Genomic DNA, 27,902 nt, shown 5'->3' on the forward strand with positions numbered 1-27,902 from the left:
TTACAGAATAATCAAGATTATTTTTATTAATTCATCTTCAGTTTCAATAATATCATTACAGAAAAACATCCTCTTTATTATATTTATACAGTAGTAGTAGAATGCTGTGTCATTGCTTCATTACAAGTGCTGGTCATAGTTTATAGTGTGTGCAGTGTGACACTGAGTTCAGTCCAGTGTTACGAATCACTCAGTACAAAGGCAGTTTAACAATAACCTGCTTCTTCTTACTCAAATGAATCTATCTGGGTTGGATTGGTCCTCCTTGGGCAGGTGCCAGGACGTGCTCGGATGCTGTATTCATGTCATTTTGGATTTAGTGAGCTGCCAAATATGGGAAAAACATAAAAGCGGAAATGTTCTATATTTAATTTTCACAGAATTAATGACCACCTTTTAAATGCAAAAAGTGTGACCCTGTTCTTTTCCTTCTGTCTTACATGACATGAACCCAGCATTACGCACTGATATACATATATATGGTGCATTTGAGGTAACTGGGAAGTTTCTGAGAGCCAAGGTAGAGGAAAAAAGACCGTGTCAGCACCGGAGCCTGCACACGAATAATCACACCGAAAATTGCCATCAATGTAATTTAGTCAGATCAGAAGCCCCGCCTAGGTGCTGCACCCTGGTCTCAAGCCTGGAAAAACACCTGCCCAAAGAGAAAGAAACGCCCCCCTGTATGGGCATGCAAGTGTGTAAAGGGAAAGGAGGAAAAGAGAACAATGAGGAAGAAGGGGAGGGGTGGAAAAACAGTGTGTCAGCCTATCAGGAGAGCGGTCAAAGCTCAGACATTCTGACTGGTGCTGCTTTCAGTTCACAGAGGAAAGATAGCAGACATGAGTTTTTTTTTTAATCAGTAAATACACTTCACTTCATATTTTATGGGTAACTGAAAATAAAAGATCACCAGGAACAACTGACATCTAGGAAAAAACATCAGCGTTGTCACCTTGTTGTCTTTCAGCTTTGCAGCATTAGACCAATGACCATGTGAGTTTGTTAATGGGAAGAAAGAGAAACTAGAGCAACTGTCATGGTTGTGGTGCACAGGTGAATGCTTGGGACTCACAGATTACATATAATGCATTTGATGATCATTGTTGATTGGTAAACAATTTACAGTCAGGGTTTAATCAGCAAGATACTACAGCCAACAGGTCTACTATTTTGTTAATGCTAGGGGTAAACTAAGATTTGTAGTGGGCTAAATATCAAAGGAGGTTCTCTATATCCTTAGACTACATACAGTACATTGAGAGAAAAGCAGTCAAATGTCGTCTTGATTTACAGCCTTGAACTGTATTGATTCTTTTGACTTCAACAAGCACCTTAACACCATCATCATGGTAGAAATACACGTAGTGTAGTTTACAAGCACCTGAATGTGACACCCTGCTTTCAAGTGATGTCAGGTTGGAGTTTTCTCTGAGTTGAGAATGAAGTATGTCACAACTCATTCAAGCAGCTTGTTCATTTATGTTCGTGTAGTTATGCTGTCACCATCTACTGTAATCTTTGGCTACTTAACAGATAAGTATGTGACAGTAATCTATATTTTGTCAACTAATCCCATGAAAGGACCAATCACACATACACTGTCTTGAAGCCAGAATTGTACGCTGGATATCAAAATGTGGATTAATCCACAGCTGAAACAGTCCACAATATATGCACTCCTGTTTGTGCAATATTTGCCACTGGCCTCAGCTGTTTCAGTAAGTTACTGAAAATTTATAATAAAAAAAAACAGTCCGAGATATTTCTGAAATATCCTGAAGAAATAGTTCCACACTTTGTTCACTGAATTTAAAGCTCTTGACTGTCTGTCTGGAATGAACGAAACCCACCTAAAAGCAACTCTAAGATTCACCTAAGATTCTAAGAAGTTACATGTTTGTAGCTTCATGTTTGTAGCTAAACAGACAGACATGAGATTTCAATCTTGTCAGAGCGGGAAAGGAAATGAAGAGCATGTCCTAAAATGTCACTTGATTCAATTAAGGATCTTCACCTGTTGGTCTTTTGGCTGAAGGCCACAAACAGGATAAGAAAGTCAGAAAGCGTTGAGACACGAACTAACAGACTGATGTTTTTTGGTCTTTTCACGGGATTTTATTACAGTTAGAAAAATATAGAATAAAGTCAGCCTTATTCCTTAATAGTCTTAAACATAAAAACACATTTATCAAAGGATCTTAATTATGACGTAAACTTGAGACTCGGATACATCAAACACCACTTGAATGCAGGGTTTAACTAATATGGTCTGGGTGGCCCACCTCTAATATGACTACAGATCACAGTCATTACTGTATGTATTTTGTTACGATTATGTTTATATTTGATGTCAGAACAAAGGACTCATTCCAGTGTGATGAGGGAAGATTTAAGTCCTGTCTCACTTTGCCCTAAAGATGAGCCACTGACCCAGCTAGAAGTATTTCATGGCTTTCATTGAGAGTCATGAAGAGTACTGTCGCATTATGGTTTGCAATTGTTTTATCTGGAGAGAAAAATAATAATAATAATAATTAAAAAAAAAAAAATCATAAAAAAAGTTTTGTTTTTTTTAACTTTTTGGCAAAGATGTAATAATTTACTGTACTGGTACAGACTATATCACCAAAAGTTGTCTTCATCATCAGCCTTTAAAGTTCATATTTCAGTCAATACTGATGTTAGGGTCAGTGTGTTCAGACAATAAATGTAGTGATACTGCAGGGACGGGTTATCAAAGAGTCTCTATATGTGGACACTGGACGCCAGAGCAATAGTCAAGGTGGAAGTACAAAAAGAAGAACGAGAAAAAGGAGAAAAGGTCAGGAGGAGTGGAGGAAGGAGGGTCTAGTCTCTATATCTCTATATCTACCAGGGAAAAATGTTAAACGCACAAAGCAAATGAACAGGAGAGAAGAGGGCATGAATACTACTAAGATGATAATATTCAATCAGAACCATGATAATAATAATAAATAGAATATTAATTAAGAATATTAATAATCATTATCGTCAGGATAATAATAATATTACAGAATAAATCTCATATTTTAATATATTTTTTTCACATTTTTTTTCTTCTTTAAAATACAGTGATCTCCTCAGAGCAGACCAATGAGGATTCAGCCTGCGCTGGCTCCGATTGGCTGTTGCATATGACATCACAGCTAATGGCGACCAGGTAGACATGCATCACTTCCTGCCCCCGCCCGTATGCTGTCCAGACAAGAAGTCCTGGTACTGCCATGGAAATCGGTAGCGAGTGACAATTAAGTCTGGGGAGAAAAATATTTTGGGGGTTTGTTAGTGTTGTGTGTTTTGCCCCTTTACTGTAGTAAAATATACACTACATACAGCTCTCATGTATGACTACAGGTGAATAAAACAGATGAGAGACTGACGCACCTGCATCATAGCCGTCCGATGACCATGACGTCCACGACCTCTCCCTTATGCAGCTCCACATACTGCTCTGTTTTGGGAGGTAACATCAGCAGACCATTGGCGCTACGCATTGACATTAGCCTGCTGGATACCTGGTTGCCTGGAGAGAGAAAGAGAGAATGGTAGGGCTCATGCAGTCACTCGGTGTGTGAGTCACAGCATATGTGTGTGTCACAGCATATGTGTGTGTGTGTGTATATGCACGCACCTGTGCTTTGTGCCCAGGGTAGTGGCTCCTGATGATGCCAAGTAAGAATGCAGCGGTGGTACTCTGGTCTGGGATCCAGCTTAACATCACAGGAAAGCTGGAATACAGACACTCATGATATATTAATATTGTCCAAAACATTTTAAAGCTAATAGTATCATAAAATAGCTGTCTACATACACAGCAGCTTCATGCTAAAATATTTTTAGAAAATACAGATACTTTCTGGAGTGATATAGTAGCAAACCACTCTCATGTCTGTATGTTACTTCAGTCTAATATTATGGATTGGTAATAGTTTGTGTGTGTATTAAGGTTAGTGTAAAGGTTGGGGTTGAGGCTAGGCATTCAGTTGTGATGGAGGGTTAGGGTAAGGGGCTAGTGAAGGTATCACGTCTCTTACCCTAGCTTTAATGATTGTAGGCCTAGGGTCCAGAATGCCTTGCATCTTCCTTAGAGCAGGAATCACAAACAGGTTACATGTCACCACTGCAGACACTGGGTTACCTAGAACATAACAAAATACTGGGTTAATAAGAAAGAAAGCCTACTGCACTGACAACTGAACATACAAAACACTGTGTTTGCCTGTCTCTTTGCACTAGTATAACCCAGACCGACCCATGGGAATTTACTGCACTTGGAACAGTATCTCAGTGTTATGGCCAAAACCAACTGTGGAGATCTTGTACTAAGTCAACAAACCTTGCTATCAGCAAAACTGTCTCAAGTATGTTCCCACTTAAGAAATCTGGCTAGATGCTAGTGTTATAACTCAGAATTCCTACTAGAGAATTCAGATGAATGGACCAGAGATAAAGTTGTATATACAGTATTTTGCACCAGTCATGTTGTCATCGATTGTTTTCAATGGAAAAACTATGATAAAAAACTTATAACCGACATAAAATGTATTGTAACAAATTAGTATTGCATTTTTCCAAGGCAGCATCAATCTTCTTTCAGTGATTAGAAGTAGAGAAGTGCTAAAGTACATTTATACTTAGAATAGGATGTTTTAATGCTGGTATGGTTGAGCTACATCCAAAAACCAGTCATGGCAGTCTTGTTTAGTTTCAACCATGGTCTGCATTTTTAAATATGCCTTGAAAAGGACCACGATTGGAAATATCTGGAAGGGTGGCAGAGTGGTGCAGTCATCAGCACCGCCACTGCAATGACTGTTGAATACCAATAAAAATTGTCTTAAAATTCAAAAAAGGAGCCCAGAGCAACAGCTAAGGAATCATTGGAGCTGGTTACCCTTGTTCATGAGTCCACCAAATAACTGGCCATGCACAACAGAAGGAAGCCACTACTCTTTAAAAAATATAGCCCTGTTGTTCACAACATTACTTTTGAGGAACAATGAAACTGAATGCACTGTGTGGTGTAAAAACTGCGAAGCGCACCAACATGAAAACAACATGACAAAGGAAGCATGGCGGAGACAGCAACATGATTTGGAGTTGTCTTGCTGCCACTGCGCCTATATGTATGTGTGTATACATATATATGTGTGTGTTGTGATTGAAATATGTGTATTTCAAACACAACAAACCTGTCTGGAGTGGAGTTTGGAGTGGGATAGTCAGAGTCCTGATGTTACCCAATACAGATGATTTAGACTGACAAAGGAGCATTTGAAATATAAAGTAGCAAAGGTGAAGAAATTTTATAAGGAAGACAGTTTCAAATCTCTTCCTGAATGTTAGACAAAACCTAATGTCTAACATTAGAAATTAAAGCAATTATTGCATGCACTGTGCTTCACACTGAGCTACAGAGACTGAGGGTTCCATTCAATTTCAATTGAATTTTAGAAGACAGTAGTTAGCAGCTCTTAAATGTTCATTATTTTTTTACTATATTAGTTGGTGCAAACGAAATGGTAGAGGGGAAGACATAGGGCAGACACTCTGTAAAGTGAGAGGAACAAGTGCATACAGGTATTCTAAATGGGAAGTTCGTAACTGTAGTTAGACTGCTGATATGTCCTTTTTCCCCAATATGGGTAGCAGTTTCACAGCAATGGCTGTGGACAACTCCCCATCAGATCCCCTGATCTAAAAAAGCAACTATTTTAGGATCCAGATCTGTGCTTATGTGCATCAGGGGTACTGTGTAACTATATAATATAGCAGCCCGATGTAAGGACAATCTATAATGTGCAATGACATTGTTAAATACTGCAATGCCGATATTACATGCAATAAATAACAATAACAAACATTAATCCTTGCTCTTCTCTCTTTCCACATTGTGCTAGATATCCCGGCCACCATACTGACACCAATTAATGTGAGTGTTAGGAGACAGAATGCATGGCACGTGTATTTAAAATGACTGAAATCTGAAAATCTGTCAGAAAACACATTCTGTGTTTGTGTCAGAAGATCAGAAGAATGACATTTCCACCCCTCCCATCGAGTGGACGTCAGTATGCAAATGCAAATGCTTGAGAAAGAAATGAAACAAAAAAAAATTGTGTCCTGACAAACCAACAGAATTCCTCAGTCCTCTTCCAGTGGTCCCACTTTACTGGTGTGATTGCATACATCTAAATGTGATATGGCTATAATCTTAATAGGTGCTGAGTCAGAGGACACCAACGAGAGAGACAACATACAGTCAGTACATAAATATGCTACCTGGCAGAGCAAAGATGAGTTTCCGTATTCCATCAATGTCAGCTGTGGCAAAGGTAGTAGGAAGACTGAAGAACAGAAACATAAGTTGTGATAATAACAGAGATAGTGGTTGCATGAGTAATAGAGCCAACAGTGGTAGTAGTACTGCAATCAGCAGTTATACTGTAATAGTATCAGAACGTAGAATGCAGTAGAGGCAACCTTATGAAGACAAGACAGACCACCCTCTCCCCCATCTCACCCTGGTTTCATGAAGACTCGACCAAAGTGGATCTGAGCATGAAGATCAATATCCAGCACCTGTTTCAGGTAGTCCTGTTCAACACAAGCACACAGAGGTCAAATATACTGTAAAACTGAACCTGCATCAACTGCCAATCTGTTGTTACAACAGAAAAATCAGGCCTACAGGAAAATCAGGACACTAGAAGCACTGACACTAGAAGTAAATAACATTGACCATCTTGAGACAATCCAATGTTCTGCTGGGAAACTTTTGGACCTGGCATTCATTCATGTGGATGTTACTTAGACATGTAGCACCACCTAGACCAGACCAGACACCCCCACCCCATAGCAATGACACTCCTTGATGGCAGCAGCCATCCCCAGCAGGATGCAGCCTGACACAGACACACACACACACACACACACACACACACAAAAACGAAGGAAGACCTACACGATACTAGGAAGGCAGTCATAATGTAAAGCCTGATCGGTGTACACATTGTTAAAACGGATGAGGAACAACTGGCCTTATCCTTATCAAAAACTTGCATATCTGCTCAACATGTCAGCTGCTCAGTTAGTTGAGCAAAGGGTCAGGGAGGCTACCTTCTCTCCCATGGATACACCCCCAGAGGTGATGATGACATCGGCACGACTGATACCCTCATGGAGAGCTGACAGCAGGTCATCAGGACTGAAAACACAAGCATGATTCATCAGATAACCACTAATCTGAGTGCTACTCTACATATAAAAACATCTGGACAATGTCTCTGGGGAGGAGATTTATCAATACTGATAGAAAAACTTTGTTAATGTCACAATGATGTCATTAGAATTGTGTTGAACTGGAAAACTTATAAAAGTTTGTGGGTGATTACCAGGAAAAAAAGACTGAAAATATTCCAAGTGGCAGTGCAGAAAGACTGACAGTCAGGATATCTCTGTCTGTGCTACTTTATCCTTTAAATCTGCCTCCTGTTAGGCTCCCAGTTGTATCTATTTTAAATGGGGGCAGTAAACACATTCATTTTCAACTGGTAAGACTGATCTGGAATTATACAAATTCAAAACTTACTTACATTAATAACGAACATACTATATGTTATATAACACTTTCTTTTTCTTTCCTCTGCCCAATTATTGTTCAAAACTCTAAAGACAGACAAATCTATCAACACGACAGAGCACTTTTGGTATAAAGCTACTCGTACTTGTCTCCAACAATGCCTAGGTTGATGGTGGGGTATCCATGCTCCTGGATGGTGGCCAGGAGAGTAGAGCGGTTAGAGTCTCTGATCTTCCCTGGGTGGAGATCATCCTCTGGATTCAGCAGCTGTTTACACACACAGATTAATTCAACTGGGCTTGATTCGGGAGCAGTAACCAAACACTCTAAGAGAGAGTATCAAAAGAAAATTCTGGGTGGATTTGCATCTCTTAAGGAGTTTGTACCTCGTTTCCAGTGGACATGACAGCTACTACAGGGAACTTGTGCACGCTGACCTCGGTCACCCCCACTGTAGCAAGCAGGCCAATCTCTGACGGGCCCATATGTGTTCCTTTAGCCAGCACACACTCCCCTCGTCTGATGTCATGACCTATTGGCCTAACCAGACACGCCAACACGTTTAATGACGGAAGGCATTTTAATGCATCTCTGACGGGATTTAGCTTCTGTTCAGTTCTTTTAGAATACTGCTTTTACTTTACCTGATGTCCTGCCCGGGCCGGGCCTGGACCATTATCCTCACCTCCAACTCCTCTGTGCCCTGTAACCGACAGACTATCAATATCACCATGCTTACCAACATAACATAAACCGTACTGTTCAAGGATAGTGTTGAAGAAATGGAAAGACTGTGACCATCAGCAATCAGCATCCACAGCAGTTAAAACTAGACAGTGTTGAAGGTAAAATCCTAAATTCTTACATCCTCAGACTCCCTCAGTAGCTCGGTGTCCTCTACTTGCACCACAGCATCAGCTCCACAGGGAATTGGAGCCCCGGTTGTCACCCTCATCACCTGACCTGGCATCACAGTATGGGTTGGCTGCACACACATACAAATGGAATTAGTAACATACATGTGGTAAATTCTATTCTGGTAAAATCATATGACAGATTTTTTATCTTAGAATTTTTTTGGGATAAAGTCACTGAAATCATGGAATAACTTCCCAGGCACTAAGTATTTCAATGCTGTCAGTTGTGGGTGTGTTTTAGTCATAAAATGCATCAACGTGCATATAACATTTACAGTGGAAGGACAAGAAAGTAAGCAAAGTCTATGGGATTGTCAGCATGTTATATTTTTATTGTCAGATCAGCATCTAGCTAAGCTGAACAAAAAAAACCAACAACCTTATTTCAACAAATGTCATACTATTGAGAATTATACGGGCCGGCTGTGGCTCAGTAGGTAGAGCGGGTTGTCCACGAACCAGAGGGTTAGCGGTTCGATCCCCGGAATGTGCCACATGCCGAAGTGTCCTTGATCAAGACACTGAACCCCCAGTTGCTCCCAGTGCGTGGCACTGGTGTGTGCTTGTGTGAGCGAATGGGTAGATGTGTCTGTGACTGTAAAGCGCTTTGAGTACCAATAGGCAGAAAAGCGCTATATAAAAGCAAGGCCATTTACCAGTTAGTGATGGCTCTCACAAGTATTCATACACCTAATCACACATTACTATTATTTCTCAGTGTGATGTTCTCTAAGTGTGTTGCTTTAGTAACTCTGAGGTAGGCTGGTTTTTAATAGATAAACCTTGATTAAAAGCAAACATCCTTTGTTTTTTTGGTAAAATGAAAATGGCGACAGATATTTCCACAAAAGCTTGAGCACTAGTTGATATCTTTAAACCATTAAACTCAATTGGTAATGTTAGTTAATTTGTGCGTGATGAAAATTCACTTTCTAGTGAATGCAGTTAGTTTCCTCCTTAATGGTCTATGGTCTAGGGCTATATTTCCACTCACCCACAACCCATTCACTATTAAACAGAATGTTCATTTTTATGATCCGGCTTGGTCAACCTGCAGAGAAATGTGTTACCTGCAGATTTAACTGCAGCCCATTCATCACTTCCGTCAATACTGAATACATCATTCAAATGCTCTCGGTGTATGTTGGGAGAAGCATGTGAGAATGTAGGCTTATGACAACAAAAGCTAATAGAGTCAGGCAGATCTGGGGTTTAGTCAATAACATTAGACTGGAGCTGTGGGTTAGAGCTACAGTAGATTGACTTTAAAGAATCATGATTTGAGGATGATTTGCTGCTTTTGCTGATTTGCAGTCTGTTTACATTCTCCATGGATATTTTGGATAGTCATAACATTTATGGCATGGTGACTTGTATATACTTTGTATTTTGTATCTTGTATCTTGTTTCTTTGCACCTTAAAATGTCTGTACTTGCACGTTAAGCTGCTCACTTGTGTCTTAAATTGCCCCCTGGGGACAAAGAAAGTTTTCTGAATCTGAATCTGAATCTTAAATCTTTCTTAGCTTGACCTTATCCAGAGTTTATCAAGGTATGTTTCAGGATAAAGCGTTGAGTGGCTGTCTGCCAGCAGAAGCTCAGAAGCAGTTGGGTGTTTCACAGGGAGAAACACTGAAGTAAATTTAACACTGAAGTAAATTTACAACAGAATGGTTTCAGACGTCTGCCTTTTAGAGCCCAGCCTGAACCCAGACCGAATATAGTTGCTGTAAATGACCTAAAGAGATCTGACTGAAGAGCTGAATCTGTTCAGCAAAGAAGAATGACTCAAAATTCTTCATGAAAGCTGTGCTGGCTCTCTACCACAGAAACCAGAAATACTGGTTTGACATTGCTCCTGCTATAAAAGCTCGGATGAGTTATTAACATTAAAGCTTCACTTCCTTCTTTCACCAGCACTATGAACCGTCAATGGTAAAGGTTTAATCTCAACAGTAACAGTGTTACTCAACACTCAACAGTGTTATAATATTAGAGCTGACCTGTTGTCCAGCCTGTGATTCTCCCATGATGAAGCGATCTCCCGGGCCGTCAGCAGCTATAGTTCAATGACAATGACAGTAAGTTAATAACAGAAATAAGACCATTGACAACTCATTTTTAATATTAAAAATAGACAGCCAAAATGATACCCTGGTTAAGTCAAGCATACATAAATCTTATCCAAATGTTTATGCCTTTTATTAAAACAATCACAGTCTATGCAATGACCCTGTAAATTAAACATTTCAGAAAAACATAGAATAACCTAACTTCAGAAGTGTCTTTACCTTTTTATAATGGGGTTCGTGGATATGTTCAGACTCTGATTAACTCCAAGTAAAACTCAGCTGTTCTTATATGATATTTCTGACATGGGCTGCAAACATCGTACAAAGCAGCAACAGAGACTCATGTTAAGAGTTATCGCTCAGGTGACGGCTGCCAAAATTCCCAATGCATGGGATATATCATGGATTACAGTAATGACAGTCACCAAAGAGTGGACATAACATCATACACCAGTGACAATATCAAAAACAAGAGTCCCTGTTGAGAAGCCAATCAGAAAACTGGCATGGGAGGCTGTCAAGAGGCTGACAGAAACATTAAGGAGTACTGGCTGCTCACTACATGTGACAATCTCTGTTCTTTTCTGCCTCTCTGGGATATGGAGCACAGTGGCAAGACACAAGCTTTTTCTGATCAAAGACTAGCTTGGATGTTATGGTCTAAGACCATGAGACCACCCTTTTGCCCAAAATTGTCAGGTAAAGTACATACAGCACAAAAACAATGATCCCCAGTTGAACACCTGTTGAAGTGTCCTTGAGTGCCTGGCACTGGTGTGTAAATGTGTCAGAGGGTAGATGTGCCATTGTATGTGGTCTTGTATATAAATACAAAACCAATTACTGTGAAGGATGGTGGTCATAACTGCTTTTGTTTAGCTGCAACTGAGGCTTTAGTGAAGGTGGAGGGAACCATGTACATGTATAGCTCAAAGTACAGGTCAGTTCTGACACTGAATCTTTTGACCTCTGCCTGAAAAGCTGAAAATGAAGAGAACTTTCACCTTTCAGCATGTCAATGATCCAGAGCACACATGCAGCTCAACAAAAGAACGTCTTCGGCAGTAAAAGATGAACGTTTAGGAAAGGCTTCACAGGAGCCCAGACCTGAAACCTATGGAAAATCTGTGGGGAACCTGAAGAGTGCCATGCACAAGAGATGCCCACACAGTCTGAAAGATCTGGAACATTTTTGCAAATAAGATTGGAAAATATTTCCATATGAAGATGTGCCAAGCTGACAGACTCATATCCAAACTGACTGAGTTCTATAATAAAATCCAAGAGTGCTTCAGCCAAGTACAAGTTCATGTGTATGCGCATTCACGCAGTTAGTTTTTTGGGGAAGGTGAAAGGTGCTCTGTAATTCATCTTCCAACAACTAAGTAAACTTAATGAATAGATAAATGCAGATCCTTGATGTCATTTCCATGGCTCTAGTTTTCCATTCGTGTCTATAATGTAAAGTTTACCAATAAAACCGTATTAATGGTCTCACCTCGTACAGCATAGCCATCTTTAACGGAGGCAGGGAATGGAGGAAGGTTGTCTTTGGCATAGATGTCCTGAGCAAGAACTCGACCCAAACCATCTGCAGAGAACAGTCAGAACAAGTCCAATTTAGTGCTAACAACACTGCAACGACACACACTTTGTTACATATACAATAATAATACAATAGTGATTAAAGTGTGTGTACAGTTTAAGCAGCAAACTGGCCAGTGACCTATAATGGTCACAGACTACAGAGTAAAACAGAAGCTCTACAGTCACACTGTACACTCACACCTCTGCAGACTCACCTCTGTAGTTAATGACTTCAATTCCCAGAATAGGTGTCATCTCTAGAACAGTGATGAAGGCTTTGTCCATTGACGTCAATGGGAAGGGGGACATGCGATGACGACGTGCCACTTTACTGATGTCAACCGCACTGTGGCCTATATACACACACACACACACACACACACACACACACACATAGTTAAAGAGAATAGATGTGAGTGAATTGTGGGTACACTTCAAAACCAATGCCACAATGTTGTCCAGGGTGACGCAAGTTGATACACACTGAACTTACTGGCTCTCAGAATGTTCTCATTGCTGCCACATCGTGACTGAACCTGGAGAGAGACAGACAGACATACAGATAATCTTTATTTGGTCATTGTTAGACGCAAATGGCACTGACACCTCCTAGAAGACACGTGAGGAGCCTAGCAAACTAGCAGCGGTTCATCAAGTGTGTGGAAATACTTCACTAAAGATGAAGCCCATACTACCATGAAATGCAAGTCAGTCCTGAAATACAAACACAAAAGGTATTAGACCTTTAGCTGCAGTACACGGAGAAGGGAACAGAAAAATACTGCATTTGTTTTTTTAAACGTGACTACACTATCCCATCCTGCAACAAGCTGTAGTTGGCTTTAAAAAACCATGCAACCTCTAGGATACACAGGACTTTAAACAGAAATAATGTCAATTCTAACCGTCACGCTCAAAAGCTGCACACCAGCAGCTCTTTGTCTGATCCCTTATTGCACACCTTGGCAAGTTTGGGGGTGAGTTATGCTTCTGACTGAGAACCTCAGGACAACTTGTCAATCACCCCAGAGCAGACATGATAATCAAGCTGGTCTGTGACCATTCGTTCAGGCTTAATATCTACCAACTTATCAAAATATTTTCAAAAGGATCACCAGCACACTGGTCAGAAGAAGTGAATTTAAAATGTTTTCCATTTGTATTTCATGACAAAAACTGTTGGGTCAACTTCTCAGACCAAGCTTTCATATTGGCTGGTCTGCGTTTTCCATTTCTACTACTATGGAAGTTTCTTTCCAATACAGCTTCATCAAAACAGTTTCTAAAACCTGGGAAGGTTCTTACGTCCTCAGACTCTCTCAGAAGATACTTTTCCAATATATCACATTTATTCATTCAGTAGTTCATAACTGCTTTTTCTCTGGTGTTTTACTACTAGATGTCTCTGCCTTGACCTGAAAATAAAATTTCAGCTTACCAAATGAATTTTTAAATAAAGCCAGTATTCATATAATGACTATGTCTGGTTCAAACAAATGACTGAGTTCACTAAGAGTTTATTTCCACAACACTAATGCCCCATCAGTAGACTAACAAAGTTATATCATACTCACCACTCTCACTTTAACAGAATTACAGTTTTCAATTACTACTTTCTTCCAATCACCTCAATGTTTCTGCTTTTTCAGTCAGGGTTGATGAAACTCAACTCTTCCTGCATGTTTCAAAATTGACGTTGTACAAAGGAAAAAGACATTAGTCCACGCACCGATTTTTGAGCACATAGAAGTTTCCAAAAATACAACCTTTTGACCAATAATCTTTGTCAGATGTTTTCCTGGAGCATGGAGACTATTGTGCTTTTCCTTTGGCTTTGTATGCTGCTATTGCTATACGTGACACAATTCTATATAAGTACTTTAGTAACACACAAAAAAAAAGAAAGTAGATAATGGAAATGACTGGAAAGAATTTGTAAATAAAAACAGAATTGTGATTGAGATGAGAAACACAGACCAACGTAAGTAAACAATCCTGAGTGGTATCAACAGCAATTTAAAACAGGAGGCCAGGAAATAGGATGGCTTCCAGATGTCTCAAATGTTCAAACTAAGGCCTGTCCAATATAGAAGCCTGGTACAAATAAAGGCTTGCTTTGCTTTGTAATTGAGGTTCTTAAAACAAAACCTTTTAAACAATTCCAGCATAATTTGAGTTTTTGCATTTTCTTTTACAATTTTAATCCCTTCATGTACGTTTGTTGGGACATTTTTTACATGAATGTACCACAACTGATTATAGTATCTACTGTACTGTACAGTATATATCAGTCTTGCCAAACCTCACAGTCACATTCACTCCCATTCATTTCCAAACAACACGCAAGTCCCGAGACTTCATTGGTTGAGTTAAGGTAACTGTGACCGAGAGGTAGACAATCAGGATGATAACATCCAACCACTAGCACATGATGTACATGGTCACACTGGGACCAAAAAAAAAAAATCAAATCAAAATAATCTGAATTAAAGCATGGTTTTACATTCGTATATCAAATTGGCAACCTCTCATTTACTGGGAGTTTATTTTAATATCTGATAAACCATCAGAAAATAACCTAAAGAAGAAGGTGGTTAGGGAATGAAGGAAATAAGCAGAAACTCTAATCATGCAGGAACTGTCTCTTTATTAAATTGGGAACTGTTGAGACAGTTTTCCATATCTATCAGCAGTAAAGATGTCCATGCGTATACTCAGCATGCTCTATGAACGTTGCAAGGCATATACAGAAAACTTTACGTTCCATGCAAAGTGACACAGATTTTTGTATCCATTGTTAGGCTTGAAAGTGATTTTTTAGTTTTCAGCGGTTCTGATGCTCTAGTGATCATTTCTGCGTGCATGTATGTATGTTTGTGTGTACCTTGGGTGTCGGGCATGAGGCGGTGGAAAGGCGGGAGGTTGCCTGTGTTGCCCGTGGTGACTCGGAAGGGGTGGAGCTTAAAGAGGCCGAATCTCGAGGAAGCACCTGAACGCCTCGAGAAATGATCGAGTCCGGGATCTACACACACATACATGCACACAAACACACACACACACTTAAAGCTGGTCAAAGTTTTTCATTTGTTTAACTGTCAACTAAAGCTGAGTCTATGTGACAATGAGATGTATGTAATGCAGTGTTCTGTTGGGAAACCTTTGGTCCTGGCACGTTGCTGTCTATGTACCTTCAACTCATAGTGTCCCACAGCCATCCCCGGCAGGACAATGCAGTCTGCCACACCACAAAAAATGCTTAGGAACGGCTAAGTAAACACGAAAAATAGTTCAAGGTGATAACAGCCTCCAAACTCCTCAGATTGAGTATCTGTGTGATAAACTGGAATAAGACCGATACCCAGAGGCCCCTCCCCTCAACTCCGCCTGCTGTAAGACATCATAGTTCAATACTGATATATATTCTAAGTGGTGTGAAGGCATATAACAATGTGTACAATGTTTTTTTCCAGGGTTGGCTTTACGTAGCATAAAATCAGTTTAGTTAGGGACCTGAGATTTTGTGTGTTATAAGTATTCACTCCCACATCAGTGTGTGGCACATTCACATGGGGCAACAAAGTTTGGGTTTCTCTAAAATTAGCAACTTCCTGAAAAAAAAATAAAGCAGTTAGTATTTTAGGTGCCATTGAAAGACCTATGTAAAAAAAAAAAAAAAAGATTGCTATCAAAGTTTCAGTTTTGGATTTCACTGTATTATTCAAATGATTAACAAAAAAAGACACTTGAAGCACTATGTCTGGAACAGAAATAGCTGGGTCATATGAACTGGATTTATAGACACACTGCATGTACAATGGAACAGAATGGGATTAGGAACAAACTACATTATTAAAATCACACACTTCAGGGACTTCAGGTAATCCTTGTTCAGGAGCAGGCCTAAATGTTAACAGTGACGTAATCTCGCTAATTCCAAGCATTTGAAAATATAAATCGATTATTTTATTGAACATTTCAAATATATGGTATGTTTTGGAAATTTGTCTTCAGTAATATAACCTTAACATGGGATGTAATCAGTTGACATATGCACAATCCTTGCTATGAAGAATATCATACTGTCAATTTAGGTACATTTTACACAATGAGATTTATTAAAGACTTTATTTATATTTTTTGACCACTTGAGGGCAAAATGTGAACTTACAAGGAAACAGCTGGCCCTTCAAACATCCAACTTACATATTATCAAAACAAAAAAATAAATGTTTCTACTCATTTATTAAAATCACAAATTTTAAGTCCATTATTCACAGTTTTTATAAATCAGCTTTTGTCTCTCTCAACTTCTGAAAAACTATTTAGCTCCTACCTGCCGCTATATACACCAATTACCATTTACTTTGTCTGACAGTTAGTGGTTCCTGGCCAAGTAGGGTACACAGGATTGGTGTGTCCTGCTTGGCCAGGAGCTCAACAGAAAATTAAGGCTGATGAGGCCCTACTATTGAACAAACGACACATGCAATGCTTTTTGCCTTTTTAGACAATCATTCATATTAGCTGTGTTTTTTTCTGAAGGCTGGAGGAAAAGATTATGTAAGAGGACATTTCTGTGCATGGGGCTGAATAGCTACAGACTGGTCAAAATGCCCACAGTGACCCCTGTCCGTAACCAAAGGCGCCTACAATGGTATGTGTACATCAGAAATGCACCATGGGAAGACGGCACATTGACAGAAGCAGTATGACGCCCTGTGCAAAGTTCCGCAGAGAAACCTTGGGTCTTGGCATTCTTGTAGATGTTACTTCGACACATACCACCCACCTAGACATTGTTGCAGTCTGCTACACTGGAAAAATTGTTCAGTTGTTCAGTTGCTTAAAGATTTTGTGTGTTGGCCTCATATTCCCCAGTCCAGAATTTTAACGGGCATCTGTGGATCCAAAGTCCCTACCTCACAATTTACAGGACTTGATAATTGGTCACCTTCAGTGACCTTGTTGAGTCAGGGATATTTTATCTACAAAAGGGGAACCTACACATTGTTAAGCAGTTGGTTTAAATATTGTGGCTAGTAGGAGTATATTTTAGGATGTAAAGTGTTTGAAGGTATCAAGGGATTATATTTGAACTCATAGGCGCTTTAAACTAATGATAATATCAATATACATATGTAGGTGACTCTTAAATTAATTAGAGGATGACTGATGTGTGAGTATGTGTTAATATATGTAGGTCATGAGTAAAAGGTCTCACCACTCTTGTGAATAACAGCTGTGAATAACGTAAGGTTCAGAGAACTGAAAAATCCAGACTTGGGTCAAACCATCAACAATCAAATCAAGATAAGCATAGCTACTTCCAGTCCTAGCTACAGTCTACACTACTACAGCATTTTAGCACCCTAAATTATGACTTCTGGACACACTGCTGACCCTGTTTTACTTTGAAAATACCAGAATGACATTTTAGTTGGGAGGGGCAGAAACAGACCTTTAGACACAATTACGCAGAGATATCCTTCCCTGCATTGTCACACCCCTATTGCAGGACCTTTTCACAGAACAAAGAAATCAGCCTGGACTACCAATGGTTGATTCAACATGGGCAACAATTACAAAGATTGCTAATTTTGTCATCTATGCTAGTTGCTGTAGTGCACCGAAATAAGTGTCTGGACAGAGGTCGTCCGTGTCTTAAAACACAATTTCTGCTATATTAGTGTTGACTTAGCCCCACTTGTATGAAAACTGGCCCCTGCAGTGTGTGACTGACGGACAGTGTGTGACAGATGAACAGACCAATGGCAGGAGGAGGGCAGGTGTATGTGTGAGTGTCTCACCTGCTGGTCATGAGTACAGGAGCAGGTGAAATGAGAGGGAGGGGCGGGTGTGTCGCCAGGCAGGTAGGGAGTCCCCTTAGCCATGACCACTGCATGGCTCGTCTGATGGACACACACACAGTACATGGGTGCATGCAGACAAACATAGACAAACACAAACCAATAGATGCATGTTGACACAGACAGTGAATGAGATGAAATCGTTATGAAGTCATAAAAGGTTGACATTATAATGGCATACCAGCTGCTCTGGAAGACACGTATTATTATGAACCCAACTATGGATACCTCTCAAACAATTGGTGATTATCTAGGGGTCATTATCTACCTTTCATCAGACTTACAAGGAATAAAAATGGTTTTCTAGAGCCAGCTGTGAAATGATGAGGAGGAAATGAAATATAAAATAATAAAAACGTAATCCTGAAGTAAAACATGAACATTAGAATTTTTTTGGTCAACATAGCAGTTTGTTAAATTTCAATCAAAGCTAATGCACCCTATAAGCAACCAACTTTAGCATTATTCAATTAAATTATATTCAAGTCATTATTATCCCGTGTGAACTGTTTATTGATTTTGTCTGTTTCAATATGAATCATCAGGAATATACATGTTTTACGATGATGGAAACTGAAGTGATCTAGAAGCGTATTTTATTTTTAAGTCTTCTTTACTTTTCGATGTTCAGACAAACAGCTGCTTCATGTGAAAAAAGAAAAATGGAGCTGCCATATGGGTTTCAATACACAAGGGATTACTGAAGAGTATCTAATTTAATTTCATCTCATTTCCCCCACAACGCAACATCATCTTGAAAGGCGCTGATGTCGCCAGTAAAATATTAAGTGCTCAGTCCTGGTAGATTCATTTACATTGTAAATAGCTTATTTCTACCGTTCACCAGCTACGTTACTAAAAATGGACTTCATGAATAAAATTTCATTATTTCACTGATAATAATCCTATTCAAGCATTTTTATTTGGAATCCAAATCTGAGATTTCGAGACATTCTGACTTTGTGTCTACTTCGTTAGTCCTAATATATGTTTTTGTTTTGAGTCCTGCAGCAGCGTTTAGCATTTGAGCAGCATTTGTCTATAGTACAGTAGCCTGATGCTGCAATGACCCAATTTTCCCACAGTGATCATTAAAGTTTCATCTGTCAAGTTTTCAGCAGCAGCAGCAGCAGCAGCAGCACTGGTCTTGGTGTGTCCTGTCGACTGGTTACCTTGGCAGCGATAGCGGCTGCGGTGATGTGGGAGGAGCCATGCTGGTGGTGGTGGTGGTGGTTGTGCACATGACGACCTCTCCTCCTGTCTTCCTCTTCATCCTCCTCTTCCTCACACTGGGTGCCGCGCTCCATGGTATGCATGTTGGTGTGCGTGTTGGTGTGCGTGTTGCCCAACAAAGGAGAAGGGGAGGGCAGCTGCTCCAGGGCGGCGTGCGTGGATTTAACCCGGACCGTGGCCTCGCGCAGCAGGTCGATGGCATGGGGAAGAGCGGGCAGAATGAACTGAAAGCACTCCTGAAGAAAACAACACAATTCATTTTAGGAACATTTTAACTTCTAAACAAACACAACAGGTCAACAGACACAGTTAGCAACAAATTAAACTGCCCCACCATCATCATAACTGGAGTTAATAATTAATAGAGTTAATATTTAGCAAGTGTTATGAAAGAGAGAATGAATCCTGTGTTTTTCACACGGACACAGGACGCAATATTTTTACTTTGATGACGCCAAGGTTTTGGGTTTGATGCATCCACTTCAGGGGGGTAGCTGTGCCTCCGTAGGTAGAGAAGGTTGCGCACGAACTAAAGGGATAGCGGATCGATCGAAGCGTCCGAGCATGGTGTGTGAATGTGTGTGTGTTTATGTGAGCGAATGGGTAGATGTGTCTGTGACTGTAAAGCCCTTTGAGTACCAACAGGTAGAAAAGCGCTATATAAAAGCAAGGCCATTTGCCATTTAAATGTGTTTCTAAAAACTCTTACAAAAACATCTGACACTTAAGCCGGACTATGTTCACTAGATAGTCATTGACTGTGTTTGTGCTGCTATCAGCTGAGCGGCCCCAATAGCAGTTCTTGACCTGACCTAAACGTCCGAACAGCTACTTAATGACTAAAGGCCAAAGAGGTCATGGACGTCCTAAGATTCGCAAGTCCAAGTAAGCATCAAGTCTTGGGACACCGGCACAAGTTCCACTTGTAAAGTTCCAGTTTTAACATGTCAGTATGCGTAATGTAAATGCAACGCAATGTTAACTTCATTCACTTGTCAAATCTATTGTCAATTTCTGTGTCGAGTGATGTATTTTGATAAAATAACTAACATGCAGACATAGGGCAGAGTAAAGATCTATACCACTGTTGTAGACTACCGAGTATAGAACCAAGAGAAAAAGCATAGAACTGTACCTGGGAGCCCTTCTTGCTCCCTGGAAGGTTGATAATCAGAGTTTTTCCACGGATACCACATACTGGCCTGGAAACAAAGCAGAATAAAGCAAATTAAAGCAGGGTAAGTTATCACACACTGATCTTGATCGGAGACAGATGTACATCAGATTAGCACTGCTGTAGACATCGTGTCTATCCACGTAGTGAAAATGTACCTAGACAGCATGCCTAATGGCGTAACGTTGAGTGATCCCATCAGCATGGCTAGAGCCATACCCGGGGCCTCTCGCTCTATCACCTCTCTGGTGGCCTACAACACAATCAAAAAGAGTTAGTTAGTTAACTAAGATATTTCCAGCCTGTTTTGTCTCAAAGATTTTTGGTTTTGATTGAGCTTAATTGCCCTTCAGAACTTGTCTCTAAATCACAACTTTACGTATTTTAGTATTTAATTTGCTTTGATTTACAGTTGTTTTCTGTATGCATGTGTACCTCAGGTGTAACATCTCGAGGTGCAAACCCAGTTCCTCCGGTAGTAAGAATGAGATTCAGCTCCTGTACATCGCACCACTCCAAAAGAGTTTCCTGAAAACATATCACACACACAAAGTTAACAACTGCACAAACACAAGGCAGGCGCAGCAACGCTTCTTGCAAACTCCATTAATGACAATCTGCCCAGCTGAAGGGTCCTTAAGCAAGACAATGCCTACTAACTCTAAGAAGCTGCTGAAATTCAATGTGCCACATGGGTACATTCTCATTGCAATTAGTGTCTAAAATAAATTGTGGCTTGATGACTGGCCACAGCTTGGCTATCAGCAGTTTCTTCTTCCATAACAGTTTAACATCATGTATGTATGAGTCCTAGAAGGAAAGTGTGTAAAGTCCTTACTGTAAGGTGCATCACAGGGCCTGTTCAGATCTTGCATTAAGAAACGATCTGGGCTATCCGAACACAGCTTTAGGTACATGTGTTCAAACCTGGCATTAACATGGGTCTCCTGATCTGACCTGGCGCAGTAGAATATTTTAACAGCTGCTGTCTCTAATGGATCACTACAGGTGCTCCAGAACCGAGAACAGCGCTATTTCGTGTATGCACCATGACTCTGGCACACACGTTATTATTTATTGATCTCCGCCCTGATGTTAGTTAGACCTGTACATAACTCAGATTATAATTCCAACCCTGGAAGTTTCCATATGTAGCGTAATCTTCAGTAATAAAGGTAAATAAAGACATCGGTGAATGAGGCTCCTCCTACATCAATGACCGCATCCATAATTAACACAGAATCACAGAAGCAGGAGCATCCCTGTTGAGTATAAGCGGTCTATAATGCCACCCAGGACACATTGCGTTCACACTACCAAAGGAATGCGGCTACATCCTGACACATGCGAGATCGGATCTCTCAAATGCGATCTCAATGCATCCCGGTGCTGTTAAGACCCGTCTTTCACGTGATCGGATCACCCAGGTCGGATCTTAATGCAGGCTCTGAACAGGCCCATAGACTGTGAGTGATTTAGAAGCAAAGACGTGTACCTTGATTTCATCAATCTCATCTGGAACAATTTTGTAGGCTGCTATGACCCCTCCTAGTCTGAAGGATGTGACAGAGTAATAACAGTTAGTATGATGTGAGCATTTGTATGCGTTTTTACGTTTGTGTGCACAAGTTATGTGTAGACTCACAGTGACGGATCGTGGACCAGGTCCTTCAGGTTGACTCCACTCCTGTCTTCGGCCAGGTTCTTGAAACAACTGTCACTGACTGGAGAGGGGAGAAGGTCTTGTTAACAAACACAACACCTCCAACAGGACGATTGGGGCGCTCTTAATGATCACATATTAAAAATTAAATTGATCCTGATACATCTAAAGTAGCATCACTAATGAGATGCTACTTTGGAATTTCAAAATGTGATTAACATTTCAGTGCTATTACCTGGACTTTTAATTACAAGTTTATAATCTGTCAGTTTCCAAGAAAAACTGTAGCATATCACTTTCAAAAAATAAATGTCACTTAGTCAGTATTGCTTAAATAGAATAAGATACAATAATATAGGATACAATGATACAGAATTGTTAAAATAAAAACTTGGGAATATCTAGATCAACTTCAAAGAAAGTGTGTAGCTGGTTGTTTCGTATCTTCACGCAAAGCCTTTATTAATTTATAGTGAGAAATGGGAGTGATATCAGCCAGCTCCACTAATGCTCCGCAAGACATTGAATTAGAATATTTCCCACAATGTCATTTAAATTTTTGTTTATTTCAAGCCATTTTGCAGTCACTAGAACACTCGGATCTGTTGTTATGAAGTTAACACAGATCTTCTTTTGAAACCCTGGTACACTGGAAACAAATATTTAGCTATGATTCAGATTATCACCGTGGATCTATCTGGGTGAAAGTTGGAACACTCACAGAAACAAACATGCTTTAGAAATAAATGGTAAATGGCCTTGCTTTTATATAGCGCTTTTCTACCTATTGGCACTCAAAGCGCTTTACAGTCTCAGACACATCTACCCATTCGTTCACACATTCACACACCAGTGCCACGCACTGGGAGCAACTGGGGGTTCAGTATCTTGCTCAAGGACACTTTGGCATGTGGCACGTTCCGGGGATCGAACCGCTAACCCTCTGGTTCGTGGACAACCCGCTCTACCTACTGAGCCACAGCCGCCCCCACAATACTGCCACACTGTTAGGAGTTGGTATATTTGATCATGGGAAGGCCACTGTCAATAGAGGAATCCACCAAAATGTGAAATTTCGTTTTATCCCCAGTGTTCTTTGGACAGACAAACAAATCTGTTTCACAACATAAAAAAAAATCACATAGTGGCTACACTCGCTCCATTTGTTGGCGAAGTCTCACCAACAAATTGTCTAAAATCAAAGGAAAACTGCAGCACAGCTGTGTCCAATACAGCTTAAATAACACTGCAATATAATACCAGTTCATATCAGTACATGTAAAACAGCTCCCAATAACAGCAACTAAACCAACTTTATAGCAACTTACACTACAACTTTACTCATAGAATTTGGGGTTACAATAAATACCCAACTAGAAAAGCAGCTCCAAGATAAGATACGATAAGACTTAATTTATCACTGGTTAGCTACCTGCTTATATGTTGGTAGTCATTGTGTAGGCATGGTAGTCATGCTACTAGCATGTGGCACAATGCTACAGTCTCAACAAGCAGAAGCAGTTTCTTGGAACATATGGGAATACCCTGGCACTCTGATTGTTCACCAGTGGACACTTCTGGAAGACATGTTGTCTGTTCTGGTTCTGTTTCAGGAAAACAAAAATTTGCTTCTTTGATGTTTTAGAATCAGATGTGATTTGTACTGTGACCGTGCTTCAGAGATATAAATAGATTAGGGTTGTGCTATCAAAACAATTAGGACAAGATACTTTACCGAAGCAAAAAAGCCCACTCTACCACTACTCTACAAAGTTACCTGTGTGTTTGCACATCTATGTATGAGTATGTACAATGTGTGTTTGGGTGTGAAAAAGAGATAGGGAATGATGAAAGCTAAACATTTTAATTTTTTCAAATTTTTAGTATGAAACTTTTACATGTTCACTTTATTAAGTGATCTGAAGATAATTCAGTACTTATAATGGTACAGAGTACTTGTCTCCGTCTTCTTCGTCTGACAAAATGTGGTATCAGCCACTACATCGAAACCACCTGCCTAATAACGTGTAGGCGCTCTGGTGCTGCCAAAACAGCTCTGACCACCAAGGCAGAAGTGAGTTGAGGCTCTTCTGTGGGATCAGATCTTATGGGTCAACCTTTGCTCCCCAAGGACATTAGCAAGCCTTGGACGCCCATGACACTTGTCACTAGTTACCCCTACATGGAGAACTTTTGGTAGGTACAAACCACAGCACACAACAGATTGAATAAAAGAAGAAGATGTAGTATCCAAGTGAGCAAAGTCAAGTCAATGCAGAAGTGCTTAAGCCTGCATTTGTTCTAATGGTCAGAAGGGGGAGACTCCACTGGTATCAAAAAGAAATTCAACTGCACAGTACTCAATTCAATACTGCACAAGTTAGTGAAAAAAACAGCTCATCTTCTCACTTGCCTGGTCATTATTATGGTCATTGTCATAGGTAATATTTTGCTAATAAATTATGGTCTCTCAATCACTAGCTTCTTTAACATAATTATGTATGTAAATGTAAATTATGGTCACATTTAGAGTAGACACTAAAGAAGGGTATTCTTAAGGATGGGCCACCATGTGACTGACAAGGGTGCTTTCCCACCTAGCTCAGTGGTCCAAAACAGGAAACGTTTATCCCTCAGCTTGTTTGGGCCAGTGTGAACACAGCAATTGCACTCCGTACTTGAATAAATGAACCAAGCAGAGCCCTATTAGAGAGGGTTGTCTCAGTTTCCTACGTACTGATACAACTATGAAATAATTATATAACCAAATTGTTTACCTGATATGTCTTTGGAAGAGTGTGCACCTGACAAATGTACCTGACAGGTGACCGACAGGTGTCAGCAGTTCATCTTCCCATCACATTTAGGCAAACATTGTTTTCTACACATAGCCTAGATGCTTGATCAGACTGAATAGTGCCGACATTTGCTCCATTTTCAATTTATTTCCTGAAATCCAATTTTCCACAAAATGATGGCCAATCACAAAAGTGTTTGCAAGAATATTGTTTTGAGGGCATGTCAGAACTTTGTCTTGATTGCCTTGTGAACACAAACCGAACCAAGGTTAAATTCAGCATTGTAAGAATATTGTATCCATTGCTCCCTGAGTCAGAATGAAATATAGATGTAAAAGCACCCCAAGTCTCTACCATATGTGTCTGGATACAGTACTCAGGTTCTCAGTCAGATCCAACCCCGACTCCTCTCCATCTCCACAACCTCATCTAAAAATGGTCACTTCTGGCCCCAAAAACACCAATAGTGCAACAAAAAAAATGCTTTAAATGCCGCTTGACACACCAGTAACCAACTACATCTCCTTTTATAGAGCCTATGAGCTAACTAATTCTCATTTGTCCCAAATAAATTCATTATCACAAATGAATTTATTTGGATCTAATTGTGACTACAAATTAATGTACATGTAGCGAGTTAGTGAATATTCACATTCTGATTTGTCAATCAGAAATTTTTTTTTCATGAACATTTGTTAGTGGGATCAATTCTCTACTCGTTTCTCTTTCTTAATAGGGTGTGGAAAATGAAAGCAATAACCATCACTAGTAGGAATGTCTCAGTTATTGTGGTTGAACGAGGCATTTCTAAAAAGACTGGACCGGATCAGAATCGGGCTTCAGCCAAGCCCGACCCTTTGTAGTTACTTATTTTAGGTCTGCCGAAAACCCAAACCACGTCCCTGTAGTGTCAAAACATTGCCTTCCTCTGTGTTGACTAGCGTCAAAGCTGCCAAAAATTGGAGAGGAACCAAAATTACGTGACTAAACACGCTGTGTGGAAGCACGGTTCTCTGGAAAACGCTGTGAGTCAGATACAAATTTGTAAAATAAGCAATGTGGACGTTTGGTGAGGTGGTAGTAGGAGACTGTCATTCAATACTACCAACTTGATTCACACCAAAACAGCAAAAACAAAAACACTGAACACTACGTTTAAAATAAGAGAAAAGTTTCCTGGAGACGACATCAGCACAATCAATATTACAGAGAGGGATATGGGGTTTATGGCGTTGGATGACCAGCAAATTTCTGGACTAAAGAACACAAGTTTTCACCAGCTGCTTGAGCTTCTGGAGCTAAGGTACGAGGTACCATCTCCTCCTACATTAACGCTGACAGCCCTATTTATTGGACAGTGCATACATGATCTAGGAGAAAACAAGTAGGATAAAAAAATCTTTTATGAATCTCGAGGGGGTGTGGGGGGGGGGGGGGGATCTGTCTTTTTATCAGAAAAAAAAATGATTGGGACTTCCCTAAGTAGGTCCCTTGTTCTTTACAGTTTACCTTCAGCCTTTTGCTAAGGCTATGACCTGTGTATGAAGCCTTCTAGTAATAACAATATTAGAGATGTTGCTTTAACGTTACAGTATACAACTTGACCGGCAGGATTATATTTCATCAAGTTGACCTCACTTAAATGTCCTCCACAGTAGACATGTAAAGCAACACACCCAGTCCCACACACACATGAATGGGTTGGGAACGTGCGTTAACATGTGACTGGAGGTTGTGCTCGTCCGCCGGACGGACAGCGGGGTTAGCTGCTGCTAGCTGAGCTGCTAGCTCATCAAACCACGACACAATTCCCAGCCAGCTCCCTTTTAGCATTATTCTCACGTCTCTCCTTTCCTTAGCGAGGAGGCAGCAGGACTACTGGTGGCTGTCACACGACTGTCTACTCTTCCCGGTCCTCCTCTGCACGACTCGGAGGCGAACACGGAGCTGAGCTAATTTGAGGAGCTGCTAAAAATCAACCTGCAAAACACAATTCCGTTTCGCCTCGGCGCTGCGCCTCGCGTTCTAATTTTAACACCCAACCAAATATAAAATGTATTACTGACAAATGCACGTTTATGCGTTAAATAAAAACACAGACACTGAGCCCACATGACACGGCTGTCAAAGCGTCCGTATAAATAAATATAAAAAGATGCTAATGACAGGCATCTTCTATAGCGCCCAACATATCTGCAAAGGGACATGAATAATGCAGCTCGTGTAGGCTCGGTAACGCTACATTGCTACAAAATATAATGCTCCTTAGCATCAAGGTGACAGCTCACAGCAAAATAAGATCGGGAAAACCATGGGGTGGGTTTCAAAATAAAAGCGCTAGTTTTTGTTAAATCTGAGTGCAGCACACGCTGGCCGAGGGATAGCTCGCCCCACATTTTGAAAGTGTTCGCCGGGATTTCTTTTTCCTGCTGTCTGACTTGACGCTAAATAAAAATATCCCACTATACTGTCGTCTAGAAATCAAGTGCAACCCCTTATGTGTCAGCCAGTGTTCACGTGTAAATACATTCGCCTCAAACGCCAACGCCGAGTTGCAAATAATCTCCCCATTGAGCAAAAAATCACATCTGTCCGACCTGTCAGAGGAGGTAACTTACACGTTAGTGCCATAAGAGTCAACGGAACCGGCTAGCCCGCTGGCTAACGTTAGCTAGTTCTGCAGCGAAGACAGCTAGTATCGTGACACCGACGAGAGCAGGCAACCGACGACGAAACAGCACAGAGGTGCACTATTAAGAAGCGTTTTGTCGTGTCAAATCAAACAGCCTCCTTACCCGTCAGAATCCCCACTCGGGTCTGATGGTCGTGGTTGGTGAGCACCATCCCGTCCGCCGCCATGTTTACAACCTCTGTCTGCACTGTGACGGCACATACATAGAAATTGTGTGGTAGTGGTGGTGGTGGTGGTGGTGTGCGGGCTGCTGCTGCTGCTGCACCTCTGGAGGACGACACGAGTGTGTGCAT

At 40.5% G+C, this 27,902-nt stretch overlaps 1 protein-coding gene across 1 annotated transcript; it reads right to left on the minus strand.

The window, feature by feature from the left end:
• Window positions 1–27,902, minus strand: gphna (gephyrin a; the record flags this gene model as incomplete). Its single annotated transcript, XM_084568439.1, has 24 exons — window positions 1–3,278; window positions 3,409–3,547; window positions 3,656–3,752; window positions 4,059–4,162; window positions 6,307–6,371; window positions 6,548–6,621; window positions 7,144–7,231; window positions 7,752–7,873; window positions 7,993–8,146; window positions 8,251–8,309; window positions 8,472–8,591; window positions 10,527–10,582; window positions 12,094–12,186; window positions 12,398–12,535; window positions 12,676–12,718; window positions 15,067–15,204; window positions 17,990–18,091; window positions 19,222–19,518; window positions 20,418–20,484; window positions 20,615–20,709; window positions 20,892–20,984; window positions 21,952–22,009; window positions 22,102–22,180; window positions 27,713–27,902. 23 exons carry the CDS (start codon window positions 27,900–27,902, stop codon window positions 3,414–3,416), a joined length of 2,466 nt encoding a protein of 821 aa, XP_084424565.1. The 3' UTR covers window positions 1–3,278; window positions 3,409–3,413.

This window comes from Chelon labrosus (genome assembly GCF_963514085.1).
Source record: "Chelon labrosus genome assembly, chromosome: 20".
NCBI lineage: Eukaryota > Metazoa > Chordata > Actinopteri > Mugiliformes > Mugilidae > Chelon > Chelon labrosus.